The sequence below is a fragment of the Tursiops truncatus genome, chromosome 11 (assembly GCF_011762595.2).
Source record: "Tursiops truncatus isolate mTurTru1 chromosome 11, mTurTru1.mat.Y, whole genome shotgun sequence".
In the NCBI taxonomy this organism is placed as follows: Eukaryota; Metazoa; Chordata; class Mammalia; order Artiodactyla; family Delphinidae; genus Tursiops; species Tursiops truncatus.
The window spans coordinates 57,664,806-57,690,647 of NC_047044.1; the positions used below are offsets into that span (position 1 = coordinate 57,664,806).

General features: G+C 56.6%; 1 protein-coding gene across 2 annotated transcripts in view; it reads right to left on the reverse strand.

Annotated features, from left to right (window-relative positions):
• The window catches only part of LRP1 (LDL receptor related protein 1), a 78,574-nt gene that overhangs the window by 39,328 nt on the left and 13,404 nt on the right, over nt 1–25,842 (reverse strand). For both annotated transcript variants that reach the window (XM_033866425.2, XM_033866426.2), the window contains 17 exons: nt 25,468–25,587; nt 23,820–23,948; nt 23,436–23,699; nt 14,317–14,479; nt 13,985–14,207; nt 12,763–12,952; nt 12,152–12,295; nt 10,721–10,957; nt 9,095–9,275; nt 7,999–8,221; nt 6,664–6,865; nt 6,228–6,353; nt 4,546–4,686; nt 4,329–4,454; nt 3,788–3,904; nt 3,246–3,326; nt 1,478–1,645 (listed from right to left, as the gene is read on the reverse strand). In XM_033866425.2, coding sequence (XP_033722316.1) covers nt 1,478–1,645; nt 3,246–3,326; nt 3,788–3,904; nt 4,329–4,454; nt 4,546–4,686; nt 6,228–6,353; nt 6,664–6,865; nt 7,999–8,221; nt 9,095–9,275; nt 10,721–10,957; nt 12,152–12,295; nt 12,763–12,952; nt 13,985–14,207; nt 14,317–14,479; nt 23,436–23,699; nt 23,820–23,948; nt 25,468–25,587 — 2,835 coding nt within the window. The remainder of the gene's footprint in view (nt 1–1,477; nt 1,646–3,245; nt 3,327–3,787; nt 3,905–4,328; nt 4,455–4,545; nt 4,687–6,227; nt 6,354–6,663; nt 6,866–7,998; nt 8,222–9,094; nt 9,276–10,720; nt 10,958–12,151; nt 12,296–12,762; nt 12,953–13,984; nt 14,208–14,316; nt 14,480–23,435; nt 23,700–23,819; nt 23,949–25,467; nt 25,588–25,842) is intronic.

Below are 25,842 nucleotides of genomic sequence, written 5' to 3' on the forward strand. Positions count from 1 at the left end.
GCAGAGAGCTCTTCCCACCTCACCACATCACGGGGCTCCAGGGGTCCTCTTCTCAGAATCCCAAGGCACTATTACCCGTCCCACTCACCCGACCCTTCTCAGAGACGGCCCTCGAGGCTCAGTGACTGTTTCCTGGGCCTCGGGAGACCCTCCCCATCCTGCCTCTTAGTGCTGGGCCTGCAGTGGGTACTCAGTGCTTTCAGTACTGTCCCCACTATGCGCACCTTAATTCTACAAGGCAGAGGTTGTAAACTGGTGGTCCAGGGGCCAGATGAGGCCTACAGAGAGATTTTGGTCTGCCATGTTTTTAAAACTTTTCAAATCAATTTCCAGTTGTATGGGTGGATTTGCTCTCCCTAAAAAGATGCTGAAGTCCTAACTCAGTACCTGTGAACATGACCTTATTCGGAAATAGGTCTTCCTTTGCGGACGATCAACTTAAGATGAGGTCATTAGGGTGGGCCCTAATCCAATATGACTGCGTCCTCATATAAAGAGGGAACCTGGACACAGAGACAGACACGCACCCAGCGAGAACGCCATGAAAGATGGAGGCAGGGATCGGGGTGAAGCACGCAAAAGCCGAGGAACGCCGATTGCCGTCGAACGCCAGAAGCTAGGAGAGGAGCCTGGAATAGACTCCCCTCCATAACCCTTAGAAGGCACCAACCCTGCCAACATTTGGGTCTTGGACTTCTAGCCTCCAGAACTGTGAGACAACACATTTCTGTTGTTTAAGCTACTTAGTTTGTGGTACTTTGTTACAGCAGCTCTAGGAAACGAATATACCAGTGCTTTAAAATGGGTAGATTTCACATATAAATCTGCATTTCTGACTTCTCTTGAGGTCAGGGCAATCTCGGGTCTGCATTCTTCCATGGTAACCATCGGCCAGGGATGAGAAACCAACACCCCTTGAGGAGGTCTGTGCCTTCCAGTAACCCCCGCCTCCACGGGGGATCCCACAGACGCTAGGTCCTGGAGGCCTCGGCACTGGGGACCCCACAGAACCAACCCTTCTCTCCTTTGGTCCCCACTGTGCTCATTCACCCCTACCCCTCTGAGCATCCCTTTTTCATGCTACCAGCTACCAAAAACGAGCTGTGTGCCTTCCGCGTGCCATCTCACTGAAGCCTCACATCAACACGATGATGCCCGTGCTATCATCATCCCCACCTTGCAGATGAAACTCACAGGGGCCCACGGAGATTAAATAACTTGCTCGAGGCCACCCAGATAGTAAGCTGCGGAGATGGTGCTCAAACCCAAGGCCACCCCACTGCAAAGCCTGAGATCTTAACAGTGTGTGACAATGATTTGTCGACAACCTCCCTCTCCCACAGGACTGGAAACTGCTGAAGGGTAAGAGCCACGTCTGGGTTATCTCTGGCTCCCCGATGGTGGAAACACGCAGTGGGGAGGGTGGACGGATGGTGGAATGGTCTGGTCCCCACCCCACTGGTCCCTAGGTGCCCACCCTGGTTGGTGCAGTTGGCGTGGGTCTCGTCGCTGTAGTCCCCGCAGTCGTTGTCCCCGTCGCAGGTCCAGTGCTCAGGGATGCAGCGCCCGCTGTTGCACTTGAACTGGGTGCTAGAGCAGGAGTGGCTGCAGCCGGCCTCGTCACTGTTGTCCCCACAGTCGTTGTCTGGGGGGAGGCAAGAAGGGAAGAGGAGAGCAGGGGGTCAGCAAGTGGCCTTCTCTATGACCCCAGCATGGGGCCCCCGCTCCCGCCTCCCCGTTCCCACCCTCGAGCCACCCCATCCGTCCCACTGAGAAAATAAAAAACAGAAAAGACACAGAAACTGCATAGACTGCACCATGCACCATGGCCCACGTGACGGGGGCAGGGAGAGAGGCAGGGTGGGCTCCAGAAGGGCCCTTCCCTGAGTCTCGGAAGGCTGGGGCTGGGGCTGGGACTCATTCCTCTCCCCTTTCAGCAGGGTGTGAGAACAGGGGTCCGCTTGCTTTGGGGGAAAGGCAGGGATTTCTCTGGCTCTGGCGGGACAAAGGTGGGCGGAGTATAGGTGAGGCCTCTCTGCTGGGGAGGGAAGGTGTTCATCAGGCCCCGCCCTGAGCGTGGGCATCACCAGCCCCAAGCCCTGGGCTCCCGGCTCATGAGGGGCACCGCCTGAAGCTGGGAAGGCTGGGGGCGGCCCCCGCCTGAAGGCATCTGAGGGTGACTGAGCCAACGTCCTGCATTCTGGGCCTCGTGGAGAGTGGGGGCACCAGACTTCCCTTCACATTTTCAAGACGCCCGAGAAGACAGGTTTGGCCGTCCCCCTTGGGTTGTGTTCCTGCCTCTTCTCCAGCTGCCTCTGCATCGCTGACGCTCTCCTTCCCCCATGTCTTGGTCTTCTTGTCCCCGCCTCTCTGTCATCTCTCCTGTGAAAGGCTCCTTCTGCCCTCTCTGTTTTCCCTTTCACTGTTTTCTTTCTCCCTCTGTCACTTCCTCTCTCTTTTCTCTCCTTGCTTTTCCTTCACATCCTAGGAGCCCTGGGGTGGGGAGCTGCATGGGGCTCCTGGGAGGAGGCCCAAGGCCAGCTGGGGCTCTAGGGGAGATGGTGCATGTGCTTCTATGCACTGACCGGCAGGCTCAGGACAGGTCTTTTCATCAGAGCCGTCCCCACAATCCTTCTCTGAAACACAGAAACCGCCAAGGCAACCATTGGCACACGAGACACGGCAAAGATGAGGGGCAACATGGGGCTGACCCAATACATCCTCACACACATTAGCCAGGGCTCGAGCCACTGCTGCAACACGTCACAACACCACACCAGACACGACCAGAGCCCCAAGACAGCACAGAGACAACAGTCCACTGGCCCCCACGGCTGACATCACCTGGTCCAGGGTTGACTGCCAGGTGGGCTCCCGAGTCTGGAGCCAGAGCCTGGAGGGACCCCAGGAGACGGGGTTTGCAGGGAGAATGGCATTGGGCATGGGCTCTCCTTGCTCATCTCTCCCTGGCCCCTGAGCCTCTGCCAGAGGATGGGCAGCTCAGGCCCTGCCCGGGGAGGAATGGCACTGACAGGTGATGGGCGGGGTATCCCCTGGGTCCATCTTGGTTCCCCCACAGTGTTTCTAGCTTGTCCTTATTTCTCCTGGACAACCCAGGGGGACTTCTGTGAACTGGAGGAAGGCCCCGGCTTGATTCTAAAACCCCTTCACCTGCCACCCAGGTCCTGGCTGTGGCTTCTAGCTTTCCTAGGAATCAGGGCAGGTGAAGGGAAACAAGCTCTTACCATTGTCACATCTCCAGTTGATGTTGATGCATCTGCCGTTGTTGCAGGTAAACTGAGTCAGGGGGAAGCAGGTGGGATAGGCTGTCAGGGAGAAAGAGTAGCTGAGTAGGGTCCTCAAGATTATTTAGCATCATAGCACCAAGCAGGTGGGCGCTGGGTCCTTCCCATAACCGGCAGCCCTCAGCCCAGCCAGATGGGGGAGTGAAGGCTAAGTGGAGGTGCCTTGGCCTGGAACTCTGCCCATTCACTCCTACCCCTCTAAGCATCCTTTTTTTTAAGCAATTAATTACCAAACGCAGGCCATGCGCCGAGTGCTCTCCGCGCATGATCTCACTGAACCCCTACACCAGTGCTGTGACGTGGATGCCAGTATTATCCCCACTCTGCAGATGAAACTCACAGGGGCCCACGGAGGTCGAGCAACTTGCCCAAGGCCACCCAGGTACTAAGGTGCAGGGACTCTCCAGCACCCCCGCCCCAGGGCACGCTCTCGTGGGCCCTCCCTCCCCGTGCCAGCCTGGCCTTCCTGCTGTCTTGCTCACCACACGAGGCTGACTCATCGGAGCGGTCCCCACAATCGTCATCCAGGTCGCACGTCCAGGAGATGGGGATGCAGCGGCCACTGGCACAGGAGAACTGGTTGGGTGGGCAGGTGCGAGCTGGGGACAGGGATAGGCGTGAGTGCTCACAGCTGAGTCCCCTCTTTAATTTCACTTGCTTTGCTATTATTCTCTGCCTCTCTGGAAGTCTCCCCAAGGACCTCAAAGCTATTCTTCTTAGAGACATCATTCAAAATCACCTACGTGGTCTCACACCGGACGCTTCACCCCGTCTCTCGAGGGGTCGCTGGTGTCCTCCAAGGAGAAGATCCATCCGCCTTGCTTGTCATCCCCAACCTAGAGCTGTGCTCTGTCCCCTGCAAGCACGGGCCTCCCAGCCAACCCTGTCCTCCCTTCCCCTCTGCCCTGGGTGCCCCGTGCTCCTGTCTCTCCCTGAGGCCCCTCTGTCTTCCCAAGCCTGGCTCCCCCGCCTGCCCTGCCCTGGTGACTGAGGGGTGCCGGTGTGGTCACGCCCCTCCCACACCTGAGCAAGTGGCATTGGACTCGTCTTCGCTGTTCCCGCAGTCATTGTCCCCGTCACAGAGCCAGCGGTTGGGGATGCAACGGTTGTTCTCGCACTTGAACCGGTCCGAGGGGCAGGTGTGCTGATCTGAGGAGGGAGAGGTCAGGGGTCAGCCGGAGGGAGGGGCCCCCAGCTCTCCAGCTGTTGCCCAAGGGCCGGCTGTGCAGCAGGGACTCACGGCAGAGGGCAGGGGCCTCGTCGCTGTTGTCCAGGCAGTCGTTGTCCCCGTCGCACTTCCAGCGTTCCTGGATGCAGCGGCTGTTTGAGCAGGCGAACTCGCCTGGCTGGCACTGGGGTGGGGGCACGTAGGACGGGTTCGCTGTGGGTACCACGAGGCGTGAGGGGGAAAGTCAGACCCAGGTCATGGACAGGTGCCGAGCCCCCTGTCCTCTGTTGGCTTGTTTTATGATTTTAAAATAATATACACAGTCATCTTTCCTAGTGCATAGTTCTTCGTGAAGAAATTATCTGGGTGGAAACTGCAACTCTTTCTCAGGCCACAAGGGTGATGTTTGCTCTGCTGCTTCCAGTACCGCAATGTGGTCTGAAAATAAAGGAGCTTCCAAGAGAGCCTAGAGCCCCCCATCCTTTTGTCCCCACCGAGCAGCCCGCCCCTTGCCCCTCCCTGCCATCTCCATGAACTGCCCCTTGGAAGTCATCTCCAGGACCCTCGGCCCCTGCTCTGGTCCCTGGACTTTTTCCTGCCTTTGGCTATCAGCGGTGAAATCACTTCGTCCTTTGTGTTTGCACAGGGTAAGCTCAGGAAGCCCAGGACGCCCATGTCAGTCCCTGGCCCTGGCCCCCGCTGCTCTGTGCATGCCTTTCTGACCCATCTCTCACCCTCTCTAACCCTGTGGGTCCCAAGGACCACTGGACCTGGAGGCTGTATGTGTCCGCCTTGCTCCTCACCTGTGCTTCCAGACCATTCTCCCTCTCTCCCCTCTGAAAAATCAGTACTGACTTTCATGTTATTAGACTATATACGAACCCCTACTTCAAAGGACCCCAGGCTAGTCCCCAGCATCCTTAAGGGTTTTTAGCTCCTGGTTCAGGGTCACTTTCTCCATAATCACTCCCTCTTTATTCTTGGTGATTTCAGTGTGCACACAGGTGACTCTTCCATAATGCTGGCCCCTCAGTTTCTAAGCTCCTCTTCACCAATCCTCTTGCCCTGCACCTGGCCTCAGTCACTCACTCTTAGGTGTACACTATGGCCCACTGACCCATTTTCACTTCTGGGATTCTATCCTAAGGAAATCATCCAGAATATGGGAAGGCATGAAGCTATAAGAAATAGCAGAGCAGGTGATTAATAAACAGACTCTGGGTCAGGGTTCCTGGGTTCAAACCCCTGCTCTAACTTTGGGCCTCAATTTCTTCATCTATAAATTGGGGTAATAAAGATACCTTCCCTACAGGAATATTTTAAGGAGTAAATAAGTTACTGCATGAGGACTGCTTATAACCATGCGTAGTACATAGTCCGTGTTCAATAAATGCTGGCTGTGATTACAACAAAAAACTGGAAACAACCTAAACGTCCAACAGTAGAGAAATGGTTCAGTAAATTATGGGATGTTTACCCAATTAAATAAATGTAAAACGTTAATGGTTTTCTCTTTCCATAGCTGTCCTGCTCCTCACTTGGTTTCCCTGATTTTCATGGCTTCCCAAACCTCCCACACCCTGGTCACCCCGAAACACCCCTCCAGCCCTCAGAGCCTTCTTCTCTCACCCCACCCCTCACCTCCTGTTGCCCCCAGGGCCCTCTTTGCCTCCTTCATCTCCGACGGGGACACCGTGGCCTCCTCCTGCTGGGGTCTGCTCCCCCACCTCCCACCCCAGCTGGGCCCCTCGTACCCAAACAAGTGACACCGTCTGTGTCCAACACCTGGTCCTCAGCACAGGCACACTGGCGGCTCCCAGGGGTGGCCAGGCACAGGCTGCTGCAGCCGCCATTGTTCACCCGGCATTTGTTGGTACCCACTGTGAAGGAGGGGTCACGGGTGGGAGGAGGAAGGACAGGGAGGACAGGGGATGGGTTTCAGCAGGGTCAGGAAAGGCCAGAGAGGGGAGATGAGAGGCCGGGGGAGGAGACGCATTAAAAGGATGAGACAGAAAGAGGAAATACGGAGGGGTTGAAGAAGAGGAGATGCAGTCATGGGGCAGGGGGGAGATAGGGAACACAGAAGGTCAAATTGGGGTGGGGGCCTCTCTTCTCGAGAGTCTCCAAAGTTAGTGCCCTCACCCCCCGATCTAGGTCCCACCCCAGACCCAAGTCCCAGCCCAGGGGTACCTTGCTGCTGCTGGGCATCATACATGCGGATCTCAAAAATGGGGGGCCGCTCGCTGCGCAGAAGGGTCACGATGGGGGGCGTGCCTCCTGTGCCCCGTTCCAAGCGGTAGACACTGCCACTCCGGTACTCGGTCCAGAAGAGGTAGTTGCCGTGGTGACACAGGCCAAAGGCGTGGTTCAGCTCCGGACCCTCGTACACAATCTAGGAATGGAGAAGAGGTTACCAAGGAGCTGGGAGACACGTGGGGGTGCCTCAGGGAGGCCCGGGGGCGGTCAGTGTTCTGTACACTCATATGTCCATGGCCTGGCCATCAGCCTAGAAGCCCCCAGGGGTGCACGCCATGAAGTGCCAGGCCCTGAAGCCAGCAGAGCGCTGACGGGGGGCTTTGCCCGCAGTCCTCTCTCGGGCCGATTCGTGTTCATTCATGTCTCTCCAACACAGGCGCACGCGCGCACGCACGCGCACACACAGAGTAGCGAGCAGACAGCCAGGATCCATACATTTGCTTCTTCATCCACCACACGTTTGCCAGGATCTGTTAAGGCAGCACTAAGAAATGGAAAAGACGCGAGCCCTTCGCTAGAGCTGCCTGTCGTCTCAGGAAAGGCACACAAGGCTGTCCACGGCGGAGAGGGGTCTGGAGACGACACCCCAGAGGAGGCGGCCCGCCCCTGAGTGCTGTGCCAGCTGAGGAGGAGCTGGGTGGAGGCAGAAGAATCTGCATGAGCAGCAGCAAAGAGGGCAGCACCTTGACGTGTGCTGGACTTGAAAGCTGTCTAGTGCTGCTGTTCCAAGTGCCGGGATGCAGGGAGCAGAGGGTGAAAGAGGACCACAGAGACGGTCAGGGGCCACACCATAAAGGGCCTTACACACCATGAAAGAGCTTGGTCCACACCAAGCTTGCACGGGGCTCATGAATGAAGACGTAGCCCCCGGAATGAACGAGCGTGCGCCTACACCGTCTCCAGGCATCTCGCACCTGTACAGGGGCACACAGTGCAGGCACACGCCAGTGTGTGCTGCCTGTACGTGCACAGCCAGGCAGAGGCGCACACGATGTGTATGCTCAGGTGTTCACACAGGCGGTCAGGCCCACAGACCACGTGCATGGTCACAGAGATACTCTGATAGAAGCGAATCCTCGAACAACGTAAGACATAGGCACACAAGCACACAGAGGGACACACCCACAGGCTCACAGGTAAACACACGTGAAGCACACAGGCCCGGACACACACAGACGCCCACACATTCAGACACACAGCCTCTCCGCACAGAAATGTGGTCCAGCAATGCACACACGGACACCCACACACAGGCGCACGCCTGCCCACCTTCCGGTCCGTGCCATTGAGCAGGATGGTCTCGATGCGATCATAGAAAGCGTCCACCCAGTAGAGGCGCCCAGCTGGGATGTCCAGGCTCAGCCCATTGGGCCAAAGTACTGTCTTGGAGGTGACAAAGATGTCTCGGTGTGAGCCGTCCATCCAGGCCCTCTCCAGCCGCCCTCGCCGACTGTCCTTGGGGTCCTCCTCCCAGTCAGTCCAGTACATCCACCTGTGGGCAGCTACTGGTCAGCACCACATAGCCACCCCTGCCATCAACATCCCCCCCTGTGATCCCAATCCAGACGGGCATCCCAGAGCTTCTCACGGGGGTCTTCCTGCCCTGCTCACCCTCAGCCCACATATTTCATTCATTCATTCCTCCACTCAACAAATATTTGTTGAATGCCTACTGAGCTGGGCACAGTTCTGGCGCTGGAGGACCCAGCAGAGACCAAGGCAGCCAAAGCCCCTGCTCTCGTACGGATATGTCCCACCCAGGACACAGACAAGACACAAGTCAGTCGAGAGGGTCACACACAACACAGAGCAATAGGAGTCAGGAGGGACTCGAAGCAGGGGCACGGCATGGAGAGTGCCCGGGCAGCCGGTGGGGAAGGCCTCTCTGAGGAAGTGGCATTTGAGCTGAGATGTGAATGCTGAGAAGAAGCCACATATGCAAATACTTGGGAGCCCCACAGGCAGCGGAACTCCAAGAGCAAAAGCCCTGAGGCAGGAAGAGCTGGAGTGCTGGTTTAAGGAACAGACAGCAGGCAGTGGGGACAGAACTTGCAAATGCAGGATGTGAGGTGCAGATGAGGTCAAACGAGCTGCAGGCAGACCCTGTAGGACCCCGGGGCTGATAAGGGCAAGGGGAGCCAGGGGAGGGCCCGCTGGGAGTGACAGGACCAGATTTCTATGTATGTGTTTAGAGCATCACTCCCATTGCCCTGTAGGTGGGGACACCTTTTCCCCTTTCAGCCCAATTCTCACCGAAGCATCCCACCTCGGCTGCCCTCCCCTGTCCACTCTCTCTCTTATCCCCCAGTCCTGAGGCCAATGCAGTCCCTGGCTCCTCCCCTCCCAAGGCGGTGGGAGGACTCACCCATTGAGCGGATCCACCACAATGGCCCTGGGGTGTGTCATTTTGCCCTCGATTAAGGTCTTGCGGGTCTGAGCAGCCTTCTCCAGCCTGGCCACACTGATGGTCTTCTTGGGCCCATCATCCGTCCAATACAAATTGTCCCCCATCCAGTCCACAGCTACGCCCTCCACATTGTGTATGCCTGCAGTGGGCGGGGCGGAGCAAGGAGGGAGAGCCTCAAAGGAGGCTCAAATCTGCCGGCCTCTGGCTCTTAAGATACCTGCACCTTGGAGCACTTGGCTAGTGGGGAATGCAGGGAGACTCCTGTGCCCTAGACAGTGGCTGGGATGGGATGGAATGAGAGGTTGGAGGAAGGAGCCTGGGAGGTCGTTTGTGCTGCCACATCTGTGTTGAGTCGGGGTCTCTCAAAGCTGCACATGGCAGGGCTTCCCTGGTGGCGCAGTGGTTGAGAGTCCGCCTGCCGATGCAGGGGACACGGGTTCATGCCCCGGTCCGGAAGGATCCCACATGCCGCGAAGCGGCTGGGCCCGTGAGCCATGGCCGCTGGGCCTGCGCGTCCGGAGCCTGTGCTCCGCAACGGGAGAGGCCACAACAGTGAGAGGCCCGCGTACCGCAAAAAAAAAAAGCTGCACATGGCAGCAAGAAAACCTACGTGGCGCACGTGGGCTCACTTGAGAAGGCACGTCAGGGCCTGAGCTGGGGTGGACAGCTGAAGCAATAGGCATGTGGCTCTGGGCACAAGTGCGACGCCACATCCCAGGCCTAAAACTCCTGAGCTAACAAAATGAGTAAGTTAGGGAGTGATTTTTCACTTAGCCACAGGCTTCATCTCAAGCTAAATAGCATCCCTGGTATAGGGAACCCCAGTCCTTTCCTGAGGAGGAGTTACTTTTGATTTCCCCGAAGTCTTATGATTGCTGACGGCTGAGGTTCTCTGAGCCGAGGTGGGGGATGGAGAGCAGGCCAAGGGGTGGTAACCAGCACCAGCCAGACTGACTGGTTAGGAAGCCCTGTCCTGGGGGCCCGAGTGCACGTTTGGGAGCTCCTAACACCCGGGAGGCATGGTGCAGCGCTCGGAGGCTCAGAGCCTCCACGCCGATGGATACTCAGAAGACAGTGCACTGCGGACCTGCTGGGGCAGCTCAGAGGGAAAAACTGGATTCCATTCACAAAACACAATTTTCTCAGGACATGTAAGCATGCAGCTCTTGGCGGCCGTGAGGTCTGGCTGCACAGACCCTGTGTGTACACACGTGTGCCGGTGTGTCTGCGCCGATTCAGAGCCTCAGGCCTCTCCCCGGCTGTGCGCCGCGTGAAGCTCCGGGGCTCAGAGCCAACGGCAGAGAGACCCTGAGTTTCCCCAAGGCTGGCAAGGACGGCCCACACGGCCTTAGCCATCCATCCTCCAGCCTCTTCCCGGCTCAGCCAGGAAGGGGGTCACCCAGGGGTCAATCTGTCTATCCCCTCATCTCCATGCCAACCAGCCCAGCTAGCCAGTCAGCTGGGGACTCTCCACGCTGGAAGGGCACCAGGAGAGAGACGCCCAGGCCCCCAATCACTTCCTGCCTCAGGTGGGCACGTGCCTTGGGGGTCCCATCCACACACCGCCCACTTTGGGGCCCTTACCATCCTTCAGGATGGTCTCCCGCTCAGTGCCATCGATCTTCTGGCGGCCGATGAGGTAGCTGGTGGTGTCGGCAAAGTAGATGAAGCCGGTCTCAGCATGGAAGTCCAGGGCCCGGGGGTTCATGAGGTTCTCGATGGGGATCATGTGCTCATCGGGGACCTTGGCCCCCATATCCATGCCCCGGATGATGCCTGGCCGGCCCTTGCCATACACGAGGAATAGCTCGTGTTCCGGCTCTAAGGCAGGCACAAGGAGGGGCACAAAGTCAGACACACACACACACACACACACACACACACACACACACACACACACACACGACCACCACCCAGCCAACGCCCCGGCTGTACTGGGTCAAGGGTGTGGGGACGGCAGGGGGTCTGAACCACATGGACAGACACATAGCATGTAAGGTCCAGGGAACAACGCCCTGGGGGTTTTTCCTATGCACCCTAGGGGTGAGAAATGGGGTGGAAGTAGCATGTCTTCAGTAAGTGCCCTCTGTTGAGTAGTGAAATTAGCGGCCCAAATATGTTGGAATCAGGTCCCTTTTGACCACTTCCTCTGTTCATCCTAGTCTAAGCCATGTCACTTCTTGCCTACGCCGCAAAACAGCGTCCTGCCACTTCCCTGCTGCCCATCCTCCGCCCAGCAGCTAGCGTGATCATTTCTACAAACGTGACTCAAATCTGTTAAGCCACCCAGAGCTTCTCATTCCAGTTAGAATATAATCCAACACCCTTCCTCATCTCCCCTCACTCACGCGCTGCCCCGCTCCCGTCCCCCTGCCGCCTCTCTGCTCTCCGGCCCGCCAAGCTCACGCTGGCCTCTGAGCCTGGGCGCTACAGATTCCCTCTGCCGGAAACGCTCTCCTTTCAGGTACATGATTCTCATGATTCACTTCCTCATTTCACAGCGCGCTTGACGTTACTATCGCCTCCGCAGAGAAGCCTTCCCTGACTGTCGTCTAAACTGGAGCCTTCGCTGTCATTAACTCTAAGCTGCACTTTATTTTCTTCCTAACACCTACCCTCACCGCAAGTTATTTATGTGTTTGTCTGCCTCCCCTTCCAGACTATAAGCTCCATGAGGCCAGAGACAACGTCTATCTTGTTTACTGCTGAACCCTCACTGCCAGGACAGTGCCAGACATAGTGTGCGCTCACTAGATACTTGTTGAATGAAGGAAGGAATGAAGGGATGAATGGGCCAGTTGACAGCGTTCTCCGGAGCCTGAGTGGGGGAGCGGGATAAGCCCTGCTCTCGGATGGGAGTGCAAGTCGCATCCCTGTCCCTCACCAGGGCGAAACTTTGGGTAAGCCCCTACCATCTTTCTGCATCTCAGACAGATGCAGCTGGGCTGTGGGAGGCGGGTAAGGACCCCTCCCGTCCCACCCCAGCAGGCACACAAGCCCTTCCCTGTCACTCACTCTTGCACGACTTCCCATCACTGCCCAGGCTGAAGCCGGAGCGGCAGCGGCAGGTCCGCGCCTTGTGACTGTTGGCCAGCAGACAGATGTCGGAGCAGCCTCCTGGCTTCCCGTACTGGTCATTCTCGCAGGCGTGGCTCCTCACTGGGGCAGGGTGGAGAGCTGCTCAGGACCCCTCGAAGCCCCTGTGCCAGGCCTTGAGAAGGCTTCCTGCAGTCTGACCACTCTCCCTCCTGCTAAGGTCTTTGTGCCTGTTGTCCCCTCTGGGGATTTGGAAGCCACGGGACTGGCATTCCTCTGCTCTGACACCACCCAGCCTTCAGACTCTTGGGTGGGGACCTCTGTGGTCAGGGGACAGAGTCACACTGTTGCCCACAGCCAGGCGCTTCTACTCTAGACCAGCCAGGGAACTGGGAGGGGTGATCTACGTCCTGAGCAGAATAGGGGCAAGGGGCTCCCTCGGGGTGGGATCTGGAGGCTGACGGGCAGGAAGGGGCGGCGGGGGAAGCAGACGGTGGAGAGGAGGTAGTCTGGGGTGGATGGCTAGGAGAAGCAGTCATACCACGAGAGAATCAGGGGTGTCCCTGGCGGGGCTGTGGAACCCCGCTCACCTCGGGGCTGACGCCGCTGGTGGTAGATGTGGAGGGCACCTCCCTTGTCCACACGGGTGACGACCTGGTAGTCGGTGCTGTTGAAGCGGTTCACGCGGATCACGCTCGTCTTCTGCTGGGCGTTGGCATTGTCTGAGTTGGTGGCGTAGAGATAATTCTCAAACACGGTCAGGCCATACAGGTGCTCGATCTGAGGTGGGCAGGCAGGAACGGTCAACATGAGGAGAAGAGAATCCTCCCTCTGCCCCTGGTGAGCCCCTCAGCTTCTCTTCCAGACTCCATAACTTGCATCCCCAAACTCACTCCACGGTTGTCTGACTCCGTGCTTTACTCCTGTCTCCTCTGGACTATCCTGTTCTTGAGATATGCTTGTCAAATCCCATCCATCCTTCACAGAGCATCTCTTTGAAGGGCTTCTGGAACCTTCTAACCAGAGAGGACAGTCTCTCCTTCCACACTCCATTTCTGGCTGTAATCCACTGTCTGGTGATCTGTGGGTTTACTCTACCCACTCCGCTCAAACCCCTTGAGGGCAGGAACCATGTCCCTCTCAGAACCAGGCACATATTCAATGATGGGATGATTTTGCACTGAAGTAGAGCTGGGCCCTACACTCTGTCCACAGGGAACATGCTTAGCCCGCCTCTAGCTCCCAGCTTTTGGGAAGGTTGAGAGAACAGACTGGCCCCAAGCAAGCCTGATAACAGCCTCTGCTACCTGCATAATGTAGCTAAGGTAACCAACTGTCCCAGTTTGTCCAAGACTGGCCCAGGGGACTTTCAGGGCTGACACTGGGACAGTCTCAGGCAAATCGGGATGGAGGGTCCCCCTAATTATCCCAGAAGAGAGGTGTCATCTCTGAACTGGAAGGGCTTCTGGACTAGGTTCAAGTGCTATTTCCCAGCTGTGTAACCTCAAGCAAATCACTTAACCTCTTTGAATCCTGCCTTTTTTCAGCCGCCAAAAGGGAACTGAGACACCTGACCGCTCATTTTCCAGGGGCTTGTTGTAAGAACCCAACTCAAATGAGAAAAGGGAAGTAAAAGGTGGTCTCTAAAATGACTGTGGCCGTCCGAGCGGAAGCCATGTTCTGTCCTTTCCCCCAGATGCTCGTGCCCACCCCCTCCCTACCAGAGGGCTCAGGGCAACCACGCTCCCATTCTGTCCCCCGCCCTCCCAAGAGGCCCAGAGAAGGGTTTCCCGGCCGAGACTTCCTCCTCACCAGGATGCCCTGGATGATGGTCTGCCGGCCCTTGCCCTCGTAGTCCACCACCTCAATGTAGTCCAGGTAGGCATCGGCCCAGTAGACGAGGCGGCTGACCAGGTCCAGCGTGATGCCGTGAGGAAACACAATCTTGCTGTCGACCAGCTTGGTGCGGTTCTGCCCGTCCATATCACAGCGCTCCACTTTGGGGATCTGCCCGTAGTCAGTGAAGAACACCTTCCTGTGAGCAGATGGCATGTTAAATGGGGTCTGGACACCGGGCACCCTCCCTTCTACCACAGCCTCTGCCTCCCTGTTCCAGGGCCAGTGCCCCTGCCTGCCCCGCTCACCCCATGGCAGGGTCCAGTGCAATGCCCTTGGGGTTGTAGAGCTCCAGGTCTAGCAAAGTGACACACGTGTCCCCGTTTCGGTTGCAGACAAAGATCCTATCATCGATGTCATCCACAAAGTAGAAGTTGCCTGTCAGCCAGTCGATGGCCATCTGTTCCACGTCTGGAGAGTGTGAATGAAAGGGCTATGGGGGAGGTCCTCCCACAGACATGCCCACCCTCTGCTGGTGCAGAACCTACCGTGGGAAGCCCACCTCCTCTGGGGTGCCCTCCTCCACCACCCATGCCACGGCTGTCTCTCCTCCCTGAGCTCTTACGGGAGCTACTGGCAGCGGCACGTTTTGCCTTGTGCTCTTGGCCACCCTTCACCAACAGGGTCTCTCCAAAGAGAAGTCTCTGAGTATCCTCCCACACCGCCCTGCTCCCCATGCCGAGCTCAGGGCGGGCACACAGGGGCACTGGATGATTGGTGGCTGGTTGGCTGACGGACAGGTTTCCCAACTCTAGCCCCTGCTTGAATGGGACCAACTTCTTGGGGTTCCAAAAGGCAGTGAGGATAGGTCTACTAGCTCATTCCAGAATTTTTTAAATCTGTTTTTACTTTAGATAAGAGCACTCAGGCTAATACAACATCACACATCTCTGCTTTTGGCTGGACTTTCATCATCTTTGTATGGTAAGTCGAGTTATATCACACTAGCTAGGAGCACGGACTGGAAGCTGTACGCGCTGCATGACTTTTAAAAGTGGAAAAGCAGGGTATCCATCAATAAATCCGCTCTGAGAGAAGAGAATGTCCAAATAAGGGGCCCGCAGAGATGGAAAAGGGAAGGTCCATGGTGGCAAAAGGTTGGAACCAGTGGCATGGGCCAAACTTCCTGTATTCACTCCCATTCCCCTGTTTCTTCAATGTCCCTATTGCTCAATTTCCTCCAGTCCTCGGAAGGGTGGGAAGGAGCAGGGAATAAGATATACGGCTGGAGGGCTTCCCTGGTGACACAGTGGTTGAGAGTCTGCCTGCCGACGCAGGGGACGCGGGTTCGTGCCCCGGCCCGGGAGGATCCCACATGCCGCGGAGCGGCTGGGCCCGTGAGCCATGGCCGCTGGGCCTGCACGTCGGAGCCTGTGCTCCGCAACGGGAGAGGCCACAACGGTGAGAGGCCCGCGTACCGCAAAAAAAAAAAAAAAAAAAAAAAAAGATATAGGGCTGGAGGAGAGAGTGCAGAGGAGGAGAGCCATCAAAGGACTCTGAAGGTAAACTGAGGCATGGCTCAGAAAGAAGGGGAGCTTCAGAAGGGTGGGAGTGGGGGAAGAGGATGGAGACCAGGTGCCCATACTCAGTCTATGGCAAAAAGGGCCTAAGAGATCAGGGGTGGGGCAAGGGCAGCAGGAAGTCTAGGAGGCAGGAAGTCTGGAGACGGGACCCCTGCTGGCCTCCTGGGGGGCGGTGTGGCTCCCTCTCTCCAGGACCCACTGGCTCCCATCCACCCACTGCCCCCTCCAACTACCACTATCAGAGGTGATACCTCTTGCAAGCAGGGATGTTTCCAAGACAATGACTCCCTGGGACCCCTGCCTTGCACTCCACTTCCACCAATTTCCTCAGCAGGTAAAGGAGTCTTTGGACCACCTGTCTCTGGCTGAAACTTTTTTATTTATTTATTTTTTACTGAAATCCCCACTAGCCACACTCAACCTGGTAAGGATTATTCAATCCCTACACGGCTACAGGTATAATGACTAGGCTTTCTGCTCAGCCCTCCCTAATCCTCCCCCCTCCCTCACAGGGATTCAGGGGCTGTTTCCTAACAGTGGGTAGGGGTGGGGGGCACAGGGAACAGGAACACGGCTCCCAGGGAACTTGGCCAGGCCCTGACACTGACTCACAGTCACAGGACTTAGGCTGAGGGAGGAAGGGAAAGAGCCAGTCTGAGACTCTCACCAAACTAGTTTCCTCTTCAGGTCCCCCCTGTTGAACCCCACCCCAAGATGCCTGGAGAAAGAGGTCACAGGGATGAGGTGTTACCCCTGTGACTGCTGATGTGTCCCTAAACCCAGCAACTCTCTCCTCGGAGCCCCAGTACTGTCCCCTCCTGACAAGGTCAAAGAGAGGGGGCAGAGCAGCCTGGGCGCGTGGATCCCAGGCCGGGGAGGAAGAGGGCCCAGTGCAGGGGTTAGGCGAGCAAACTACCCCACACTGTGACCACAGAGAAAACAGATGAAAATGAACGCTGCTGGACCCCATCCAGAGGAAACCAAGGTCCGGAGCTGGGGCCGGGGTGGGGGGGGCGCGGGGGGGAGGGGTGGACCCTGCCGCAGTCCCAGGCAGCCAGCAGGGTGGGTGAAAGGCAAACAGGGCTGTGTGCCCTTTACTTGGTGGGCACGGTGGGGGTCTGGGGGATGCTGGCATGTAGACGAACCTCATCACTCAAAGCTGTTTTCCCAGCACCAGCTGGGGCAGCTGCGTCCTTCTCTCCAACTTCCTGAGGCTTCCCTGAGTCACTGCCCAGCTCCAAGGCTGGCAACACCCTTCCCCTGCTCCCCGATCCACCCTCCCTCGGCAAGAGGGGAGGAGGAAGAAACCTGAAGGGATCTGATGCCCCCCCATCCCAGATGCAGTTCCACGTCCTCCCCTGCAGCCTCAGGATGGCTGACCTTCGAGCCTCCCTGCTGGCCTGGGAAGGAAGGCAGAGGGATCGTCCGGCTCTCAGATGTTTACCCTTGGCTCGTCTCCTCTTCCACCTCCCAAAGGCCAGGCAGGGCCCCACTCAGCAGGCCGGTGAGGAGTTGGCAAGAACTGGAGTCCCCAGCCCGGCCTGGGCTCCCCTTTGGTATTTTTGCAGCTGGAGACTATTAGTTGCAAGCAAAAATCCTTTGTTATCCAACCCCTCCACCACATTATCTTCCTCTCTTCTCAAGTCCAGACTCCTCTGCACACCCCACCACATACACTCACACACATACACACACTCACACGCACACACACGCTGGGCCACTCTTCCCATTCCAAGTGTAGTGAGACGGGCTCAGATCGGGAGAGGGCACCTTCCCTCCCGGGCTCCCTGCAGGCAGTGTCTGGGCCACTGCCCCCTGTCCCGGGGCGTGGAGGGGGCAACTGGAGTCCTGGGCTTCGGCCTGCAGGACCTGACATTCTGTCTCCACACACCCAGAGGGCAGCTGGCCCCTCGTGGCCCAGCCTTCTCGGGACTGATCCACCTCACAGCACCCTCCACAAGGGCTCTATGGCCAAAGGCCCCAGAGATCCTGAAGACGGGAGAATCCTGTAAACCCAAGGGGTGGGATGCTGTGTGGTGATGGGAGGAGTGTGGGGCTGGTCTGGAGGCTGAGGGGTTAGGGATCCCAGGGTAGAGAAGGAGGCCAGGAAGCTGGGAGGGTAATAAGACAGAGGATAGACCACAGCCTGCCTGCGATATCACAAAGGACTTTCAGTTCCAGGCCCCAGAATAGACCTGGGCTGTGTGTTTGTAACTGCTGAGCCCTCCCTGTGCCCCAACGCTGATGCTCAGCGCTCGGCACTCGCCACCACTCCAGCTTTCCTCGACGTCGCCCTCCTTCACGTCATTCAAGAGGCGTCTCCCTAAACTGGTGGCTGCTTTTCCAAAAACAACAGCCCCAGCCCATTCCCAAGAAGACCCTAACTTCAGCCGCAGGATTCTAGCCACTCTTCCTAAAATAATTCTGGGGAAGAAGGAGAGTCTCTATGCCTTGAGGAAATATCCCCCAACACATCCATACACCTAAAGATTGCAGAATAGGGACCAGGTCCCTGGACGAGGAAGGAAAATCCCATTTCCACCTTAACTGCATCCCCAGTGAAGACACCGAGTTCTTGCCCTTATTCCAGAAAACTTCCCTGCCTCTCCCATCACTCTGCTCTGCCCTGGGCCCAGACAGCCTCCAGACACTGACAGCCTGGGTGTGAATCCTAGTTCTGTCACCTTCCAACTGTGGAACTATGGGCAAGTCACTTGATGTCTCTGAGTCTCGGTCTGCGGATCTGGGATGGGATGGTACATTAACAGCACTTAGCATGGGGCCTGGCCCATGATAAACGCTCCACAAATGGGAGCTGTTGTTCATACCACTGCACGATCCTCCCTCACCTCAACCCCATCCTTCCTCACCTTTTCCATCTGTACCTCCAGCCAGAGCCCTGTGGCCTCCTGACTGAAGGTAGGCCCTCCAGGTGGGCAGTTTGGGGCTGACACCTACTACTTATTCTTCAAGATAGTTCAGGCCCCCAGAAGGAAAATTCCTGTATTGCAGGCTTCCATAAGCCCCTTTTATCACAGCCTGCTTACCTGATTACAAATATTGTGAGGGCAGGGCAGGTCTTTCATTTTTGTCCCTAGCACCTGACACACACGTACTGATTCATTCAGCAAATATTTGGTGAATGCCGAGTGCTCACTCTGTTGTCCTAGAGCTGGGACTTAATTTTTTCCTTCCCTTCTATTGCCAGGATCCTCCTTTTCTGGCCTGAGGATGCCTAAGACAGTGGGACAAGACGTCTGTCACGCAACGTTCTTGCTTGTCAGAGCCACTCTGGGATCTCACCCAAGGGCTGGGGGAGACGCTGGGGAGCCCGGGGCCTTTGCAGGTAGGGAGGAGACCCCCGGGCAGGCCTGGCAGAAGTTTTGCTAAATGGCACGTGCTCACACTCCTGTTTCATGCTGGGTCCTGATTTCAGCCCTTCTTGTTCCACCAGCAGGTCCGGGGATCAGCCACACTGGGTCAGCTCTGTCCCTGGGCTCCCTTCCTGCCCCGCTCCCCTCCCCTGAGTGGCCCAGGTCCACACAGGCTCTCAGTCCTGGGTCCCGGGGATGAGATGCTTGGACTCTGCAACTCTGATTCAGAATCAGAACAAGGGTCTTCCCACTATTGAGAAATTCTTGCTGGGCTCTAAAACACATCTCTCTTGCTTAAGTTACTTCCTCTGGCTTGAAAACAGGGAGGGGGTTGTTGGGCGCAGGCTGGGTGGAGAGGCAACTTCAAGGAGACAGCGGGGGAGGAGAGGACTGGGCTGGAGCTGTGCCGGGAGACACAGGGCTGGCCTGGCCAGGAAGAGGAGAGAAGGGCCATTAAATGATTAGGAAACTTGGAATGGGAATGGGAAGCAAAAGCACCAGGATGCGGGGGGCCCAAGGCCAAGAGCAGGCTGGCGAGAGCCCCCCAATATTCTGACACCCAATGGGTGGAAAGGCCAAAGAAGCAGGTGGCCAGTTTTCATCCGTGACACTGGAAGTGTTCTGTAGGCTGGGGTGGGAGCCGAGAGGGCCTTGGGTGCCCAGCTCAGTGGGAGCATGGCTCCCCTTCCAGCAGGGAAGCCAGTTCATCAGACTCAGAGGAGATACTCTCTCTTTCTGTGCCCCTTCGCTAGACAAATCACTGCCCTATTTCCTGTTGTGATTTTAAACACACACACACACACACACACACACACACACACACACACACGAGAGGGAGGGAAAAGTGAAGCTGGCCAGCTGGACTTGGGGACCCATTTCGCAACCTTGCAGCCTGCAGCCTAGGAGGAATTTTCTGGGCCTCCCCTCCAATCTCCTCCTTCCCCATGCAGCATGGTACAGGGAAGAAACCCTAGGACCCCCAAGGGCCCCTCCAGAGCATTCCCTCATACACAGCCCCGAATGAAGTGACTTCAGCAAACCTTATGTCCTTCAAGGCCTCTATCTGCAACCTCAGAACCTCCCCTCACCACACACACACATCTTCCCAGGGCCCCGCCCCTGCAGTCTGTGCTCTTTCTTTCTACAGCAGAAACATCCTCAAAGCTCAGGGAGGACAGGTCAGAGGAGTGAAGCCTAGACAGTGCAGGGCCGGGCTGGGCTGGGGGTGAAGCAGACTTGACCTCCAGCCCTGCCCAGGGGCGGCCCTGCAGGGGGCTGGACAGGGCCTGAGGTTCCTTGAGAGGGTGGTCAGAAGTGGGGGGTAGGGTGGGCAGGCCAGGCCTGTCGACCCCTCTGGGCCTCGGTTTCCAGAACTTCAGTCTTTTGTCTGTCACTTTCAAAATGCTTCCCATGTTTGTGCACAGCCTGCTCTACCGTTTCTTTACATCAACTCACTTTTCTTATTTTGCTGCATCCTAAACAATCTATGAAGTCGCAGGTTTGATATGCTGGTTGTAGGAGCTTCTAATGGGTATTACATAAAAACATAACTATAACAATAAAAAACGCACATCTATACACGACCTAAAAATCAAGGCATTCCGGCTTTGGGAAAGGCAGTAGTAAGCCCTGAGGGGTGGGACACGGTCTTCCCTGAGGGTCTCCTGGCTCACCCCATCATGTTCTCTAGTCATGGGATCAGAGTCCTCAGAGACATCCCCGTCCTGCTGGAGCAGCGGCAGAGGGGAGGATGGACCGTGGAATTACATCCCAGGAGGGAGGAGAAGAGATGAGGACTGATTTCTAAGACCCACCCCCCAACCCAGGCCAATGCAAGACACAGGCTGGGGGAGGAAGCGCTGGCAGCCCAGCCTGTTAAGGGATGAAAACACACACACACACACACGCAGACACACACGCACGCACACGCACACACACCTGTCAGAACGAGTGAGGATGCGGTCAGTAGGTCTCTCCCCACTCTTGAGTAGAAACAGAGGGAAGGAGCTGGGCTCAGACAGGAAAAGGCCAGACTTCGGCCCTAAGCCTATTCCACGGAGCCAGTCATGAAGCCGCACCAGCCACTGTGGGGCCTGGGAGGGGCCCTCCGAGGGCTCAGGAGTCAGAGCAGGCCTGGCTCACAAACGCCCAAGGACCCATGTGAAACAGGCTCACTTCCTGGCCTCCTTCCTTCTTTCTATTCTATTTCTGTTTCCAGAGTTTTCTCCAGGGCAGGCTCCCCCTTCTTCCCACACCAGCAGGCGGGCTTCTCAGCCTCTGGGCTCTGGGCTCCAGCACCTCTCCCTTGTCAGACTCCTCCCCCTGCATGGGGCTCAGGCCAGGGGTCCGACGGAGGTCAGGGTCGGCCAAGAATGGCATGATTGCAGAGAGGGCTCCCCCAGAGGGCAGAGAGAAAGCAGGAGAAAGCAGCAGCCTTTCTTCTTCCTGCCCCTGGGGGAGCTAATTACAGGCCAGCAGCCCACTGCGCAGGTGAGTGCCTGGGACCAGCCACGCTGCACACCAGAGCAGGCCATCAGCCTCTCCTGGGAAGGGGGATAAACTGGGGGCGGGGGGAGGGTGCTGGGGAGAGACACTTCCGACATCCTCAGCTCAGGGCCCATAATTAGTTTGTGGGATGAGAGCAAAACAACCATCCTCAGGGTGACAGCCAGACATTCAGGCGGCATGGGGCGTGGGGTGGGGGTAGGGCAGGAGGAAGGGACAGAGGCTGGGGCAAGAGGAACCCATTCATTTGCCCCAGCAGCATTTCTCCCCAGAACCTTCCGGTCTCTTCTGGCCTCCTGGACTCTGCCCCAGAGGGGTCCAACGAATCTAGCAGACTTTGAAGGCAAGGCTCTGTTTGCCAAGGGAGGGGCACCCACCTGAGGTTATTTCCTGCTTCTCCTGGGGAGAAAGGCAGGAGAGGGGCCAGGCCAGAGCAAAAAATGTTCCCGTCAGGGCACCCCTGCCAGCCACCTATCCACAAGCTCATCAGCCCATTGGCCGCCCTGAGGCAGGGCCAGGGAGGGAACTGCTGGAGCTGTTTGCCCAGACAGCCTGTTGGGTGGGACCGTCGACAAGGAACAGGGAGAGGACAGCTGTCTCATGGGGTCTCACCCTGATACTACCCAACCTACCACAACTGCCCACCCCTCAAGAGCTCAGCCGACCAGGCACAGCAGCCCCCAGCCCAGCACTCCAAGGAGGACAGGTCTATCACAGGTGAGCCTTGGTCACCAACAGCTATTGGGATGCTGTGGAAGGGCCGCAGCTGAGGTGTGGACCACACAATGGGGCTGCAAGAGGGCGGGGGCTCTTGGAGGAACCCCTGCTCCCTCAAAAACTAAGCCCTTGTGTCCTCCTGGGATTTTGGTCTTCTGTGGGGATCATCACATGGGGACCCAGAGAAGGAACTTCAAGATCTTCTAGACAGGACCCAGGTTTACCATCCTAAACCTTGTGTGCGCTGGCCTCTAGTTACTTCTGGCTTTCTCTGCAATTTATCTGATCTCGCCAGACAGGCTCAAACCCATTATGCAGATTAGGAAATCAAAGCAGAGACAGGGAGTTCTGGTTTACTCAAGGTCACAGATCAAGTTACCCTCTCTCCCGCGGGTTGCAACCGTAGGCCAGACCTCCCCCCTCAGCCCTGTGGTGCATTTCCTGGAAATGTGATGATGCCAGATGTTTTGTTTGTTTATGTAGCAGCATCTGAGATGAGCAGGCCGGCTCCAGGCAGTGGATCTATGCCCTGGCCCCATCCCCAGTGACAGCCCATCTGCCACCTCTGAGACAGCAAAGTATGGCCTGGGAGGGAGCCCCAAAGGGGGACATCCAGGATATCTGAGAACGCTCACGTGGCCCCAGCGCTCACGGCTCCTCCTCTGGGCTCATTCCTGCGACAAAGCCCCCTAGAAACAGCCTCAGGACCCCTACAGCCATGCTGCAGCAGGGAGTCCGTTCTGGAGATGTCCCCAAGAGAAATAATGGAAGAGGAGATTGGACCCAGCCTGGCCGCGGCTCCTTTGCCCTCAGCTACAACTTAGCCAGGCTCCTCTGGTTCCAGGCCTCTTCTTTCCCTTGCTCTGGCTCTCGCTGTGTGGGAAAGCCCCTCTGTGGACTAATGAACACTCCTCTCTCTGAAAAGGGACAGCCCCTGGTCTCTGGAGGTTGACCAGTTATTGCCCCCATCGGGCACTTCTTCTGGGAGGCCCTTCTGTGCCCTGAGCCAGAAATGCAGGAGCCATCAGAGACTCAGCTCGGAGAGAGGGGAGGAAGCACAGCCATAACTCTGCCCCGGCTCCAAACAAGTGTCATCATGTGAAACCCCCTGCCTCGGCCTCCGTCAGCAGCTTTTGTTTAGGCTCCTGCCCCAGACGGGGGTCATCCCGAATACCCCTCTGACTCTGTCCCAGACAGGCTCTGTCTTGCCCATCTCCCCTGCCCTCCAAGCTGGAACAGGTGACTCACGGTGCAGGCTGAGGGAGATGTTGATGGTGTGCTCGTCCACGAAGCCCTTCAGGCCCGGCATGCGGGCACACTTGAGCTGTGTCTGGGCAGCACTGTCCCCAACGTGCACCCAGCACACCGTCTCGTTGGCGTAGCTGAAGTCCATGGCTGTGGTCTGCCGTGTGCTAGTGGGTGTGATGGTAGAGACCTGGGCCCCACTCAGGTACGTAGCCAGGATGTTCTGTGAGTTGGCAATCAGCAGCACAGGGGGTCGGTCTACCGGCTCTGTAGGTGGAGGAGAGAAGGGTCAATGCGGCAAGTGGCCCTGAGACCTCTCTGGCCACTCCCCATCAGGGAACAACACTGAGGGCGCCTAGCTGTATGGCCACAGGTGACCCCACCTACCGTTCTTGGCCTTGCAGGAGCGGTTGTCTGGCTGCAGCAGGTACCCTTCCACGCAGCCGCACGTGAAGGAACCATCTGTGTTGGTGCACAGCTGGCTGCAGGTGCCGTAAACCGAGCACTCGTCAAAGTCTGCCGGGAAAAGGAGAGAGCGTGGTCACTTCCAGCGCGCCGAGGGCAGGGAAGGGAGTGCCCTCAGACACCACCAGGGATGTGTCCGAGCCTACGGCTACTTCGGAGGACAGTTTGGCAGAATCTATTACAATAAGAAATGTGGAAACTTTATCACCTAGAGAATCCAGACTTGGAATCTACCCGGAGAAATATCCACACACGTGCATATTATCCATTCGCTCAGAAAAGATTTCTTGAGTACCTACTATGTGCCAGGTACTGTTCTAGGCTCAGGGGATACATCAGTGAATAAAACAGATTCAAATTGCTGCCCTCATAAAACTTAAATTCCAATAATAAATGAAATACTACTACTACGATAATATGACAAAAAGGTAAATGGCATGTGAGAGGAACTAGTGCAATGGAAAGTGCCTGGTGCTAGGGAAAAATATTAAGCAGGGAAAGGGGACAGAGAATGCAGGTGCTGGGGGTGGGATTTTAGGGCGGTAGGGATGGCCTCACTGAGAAGGTGGCATTTGTGCAAAGACCCCAGGGAGGTAAATTTAAAACAGAAAAGTTTGCATGGTGTGTAACAGAAGAAACTGGGAACGCCTTACGCATCAAAAGGGAGATGGCCAAGTAAACTGTGGTAACAGTCATACATCACAGTGGTTTTTAAAAGAATGAGGTAGATGTCTACGTATTAACATGGAAAAATCTCTAGAACATACTGGGTGAAAAAATTGAAAAAAGCATACGTACCATATGATATTTATGTAAAAAAAAAATCACATGCACATAAACAGTACTTTCAGTTAGATTCTCCATGAATACATGTATACATGGACAGAAAAAGGCCTGGACAGAGAAGTAGCAAACTGGTAACAGAGTTGACCTCCAGAGAGATGGGGAAGGGACCAGAACTGAAGAGGATTTGTCAAAGGGGACTTTGGTTTTATCTATAATGCTTTAATTTTTTTTTTACAAGGAAACTCACATATGACCTATATAATTTTTTTTTTTTTGGCTGCACCGCGCAGCATGTGGGATCTCAGTTCCCTGACCAGGGATCGAATGCACGCCCCCTGCACTGGAAGCGTGGAGTCTTAACCACTGGACCATCAGGGAAGTCCCTGACTCGTATAATTTTTAAGATGACTTTTAAGAAGTCTGGTGGAGGGCTTCCCTGGTGGCGCAGTGGTTGAGAGTCCACCTGCCGATGCAGGGGACGCAGGTTTGTGCCCTGGTCCGGGAGGATCCCACATGCCGCGGAGCGGCTGGGCCCGTGAGCCATGGCCGCTGAGCCTGCGCGTCCGGAGCCTGTGCTCAGCAACGGGAGAGGCCACAACAGTGAGAGGCCCGCGTATTGCAAAAAAAAAGAAGTCTGGTGGAAGCAAGTAGTTAGGGCCCACAGTCTGCCCTGAGGCTGTAAGGCCTGTAGCCCCGCCTCCTGTCTTGCGCCTTCCGTCTGCTTTCTCCTCCCCAGCCCGGCCCACTACCCCTCACCTCCAGCACACGCGGTGGGCACACTTACCTTTGCAGGTCTTGCCGTCTGCCTGAAGTTGAAAGCTGTTGTTGCAGTAGCAGGTGGGCCCGTTGAGTGTAGGGACACAGTGGTGCTGGCAACCCAGATGAGAACACTGTCCTCGCTGCTCTGTGTGGGAGCAGGTGACACATACTCAGGACTTCAGACCTGGCAGCTGTACCCAGACTGCAACCTTCCCCCAACCCTTCAGAAACCACTTCTGCTGCCTGCAGTGTCAGAGATGAAGGGGCTTACGAAGCATCGACCCTAAAAATATAGTGTCAGTGAGGAAACCGAGACCAAGGGTGGGTATAAGACAGGTCCAAGGTCACACAGCCCGTTATGATTTAGAACCCACATCTCCCTGCTCTGAACTCCCTGTCC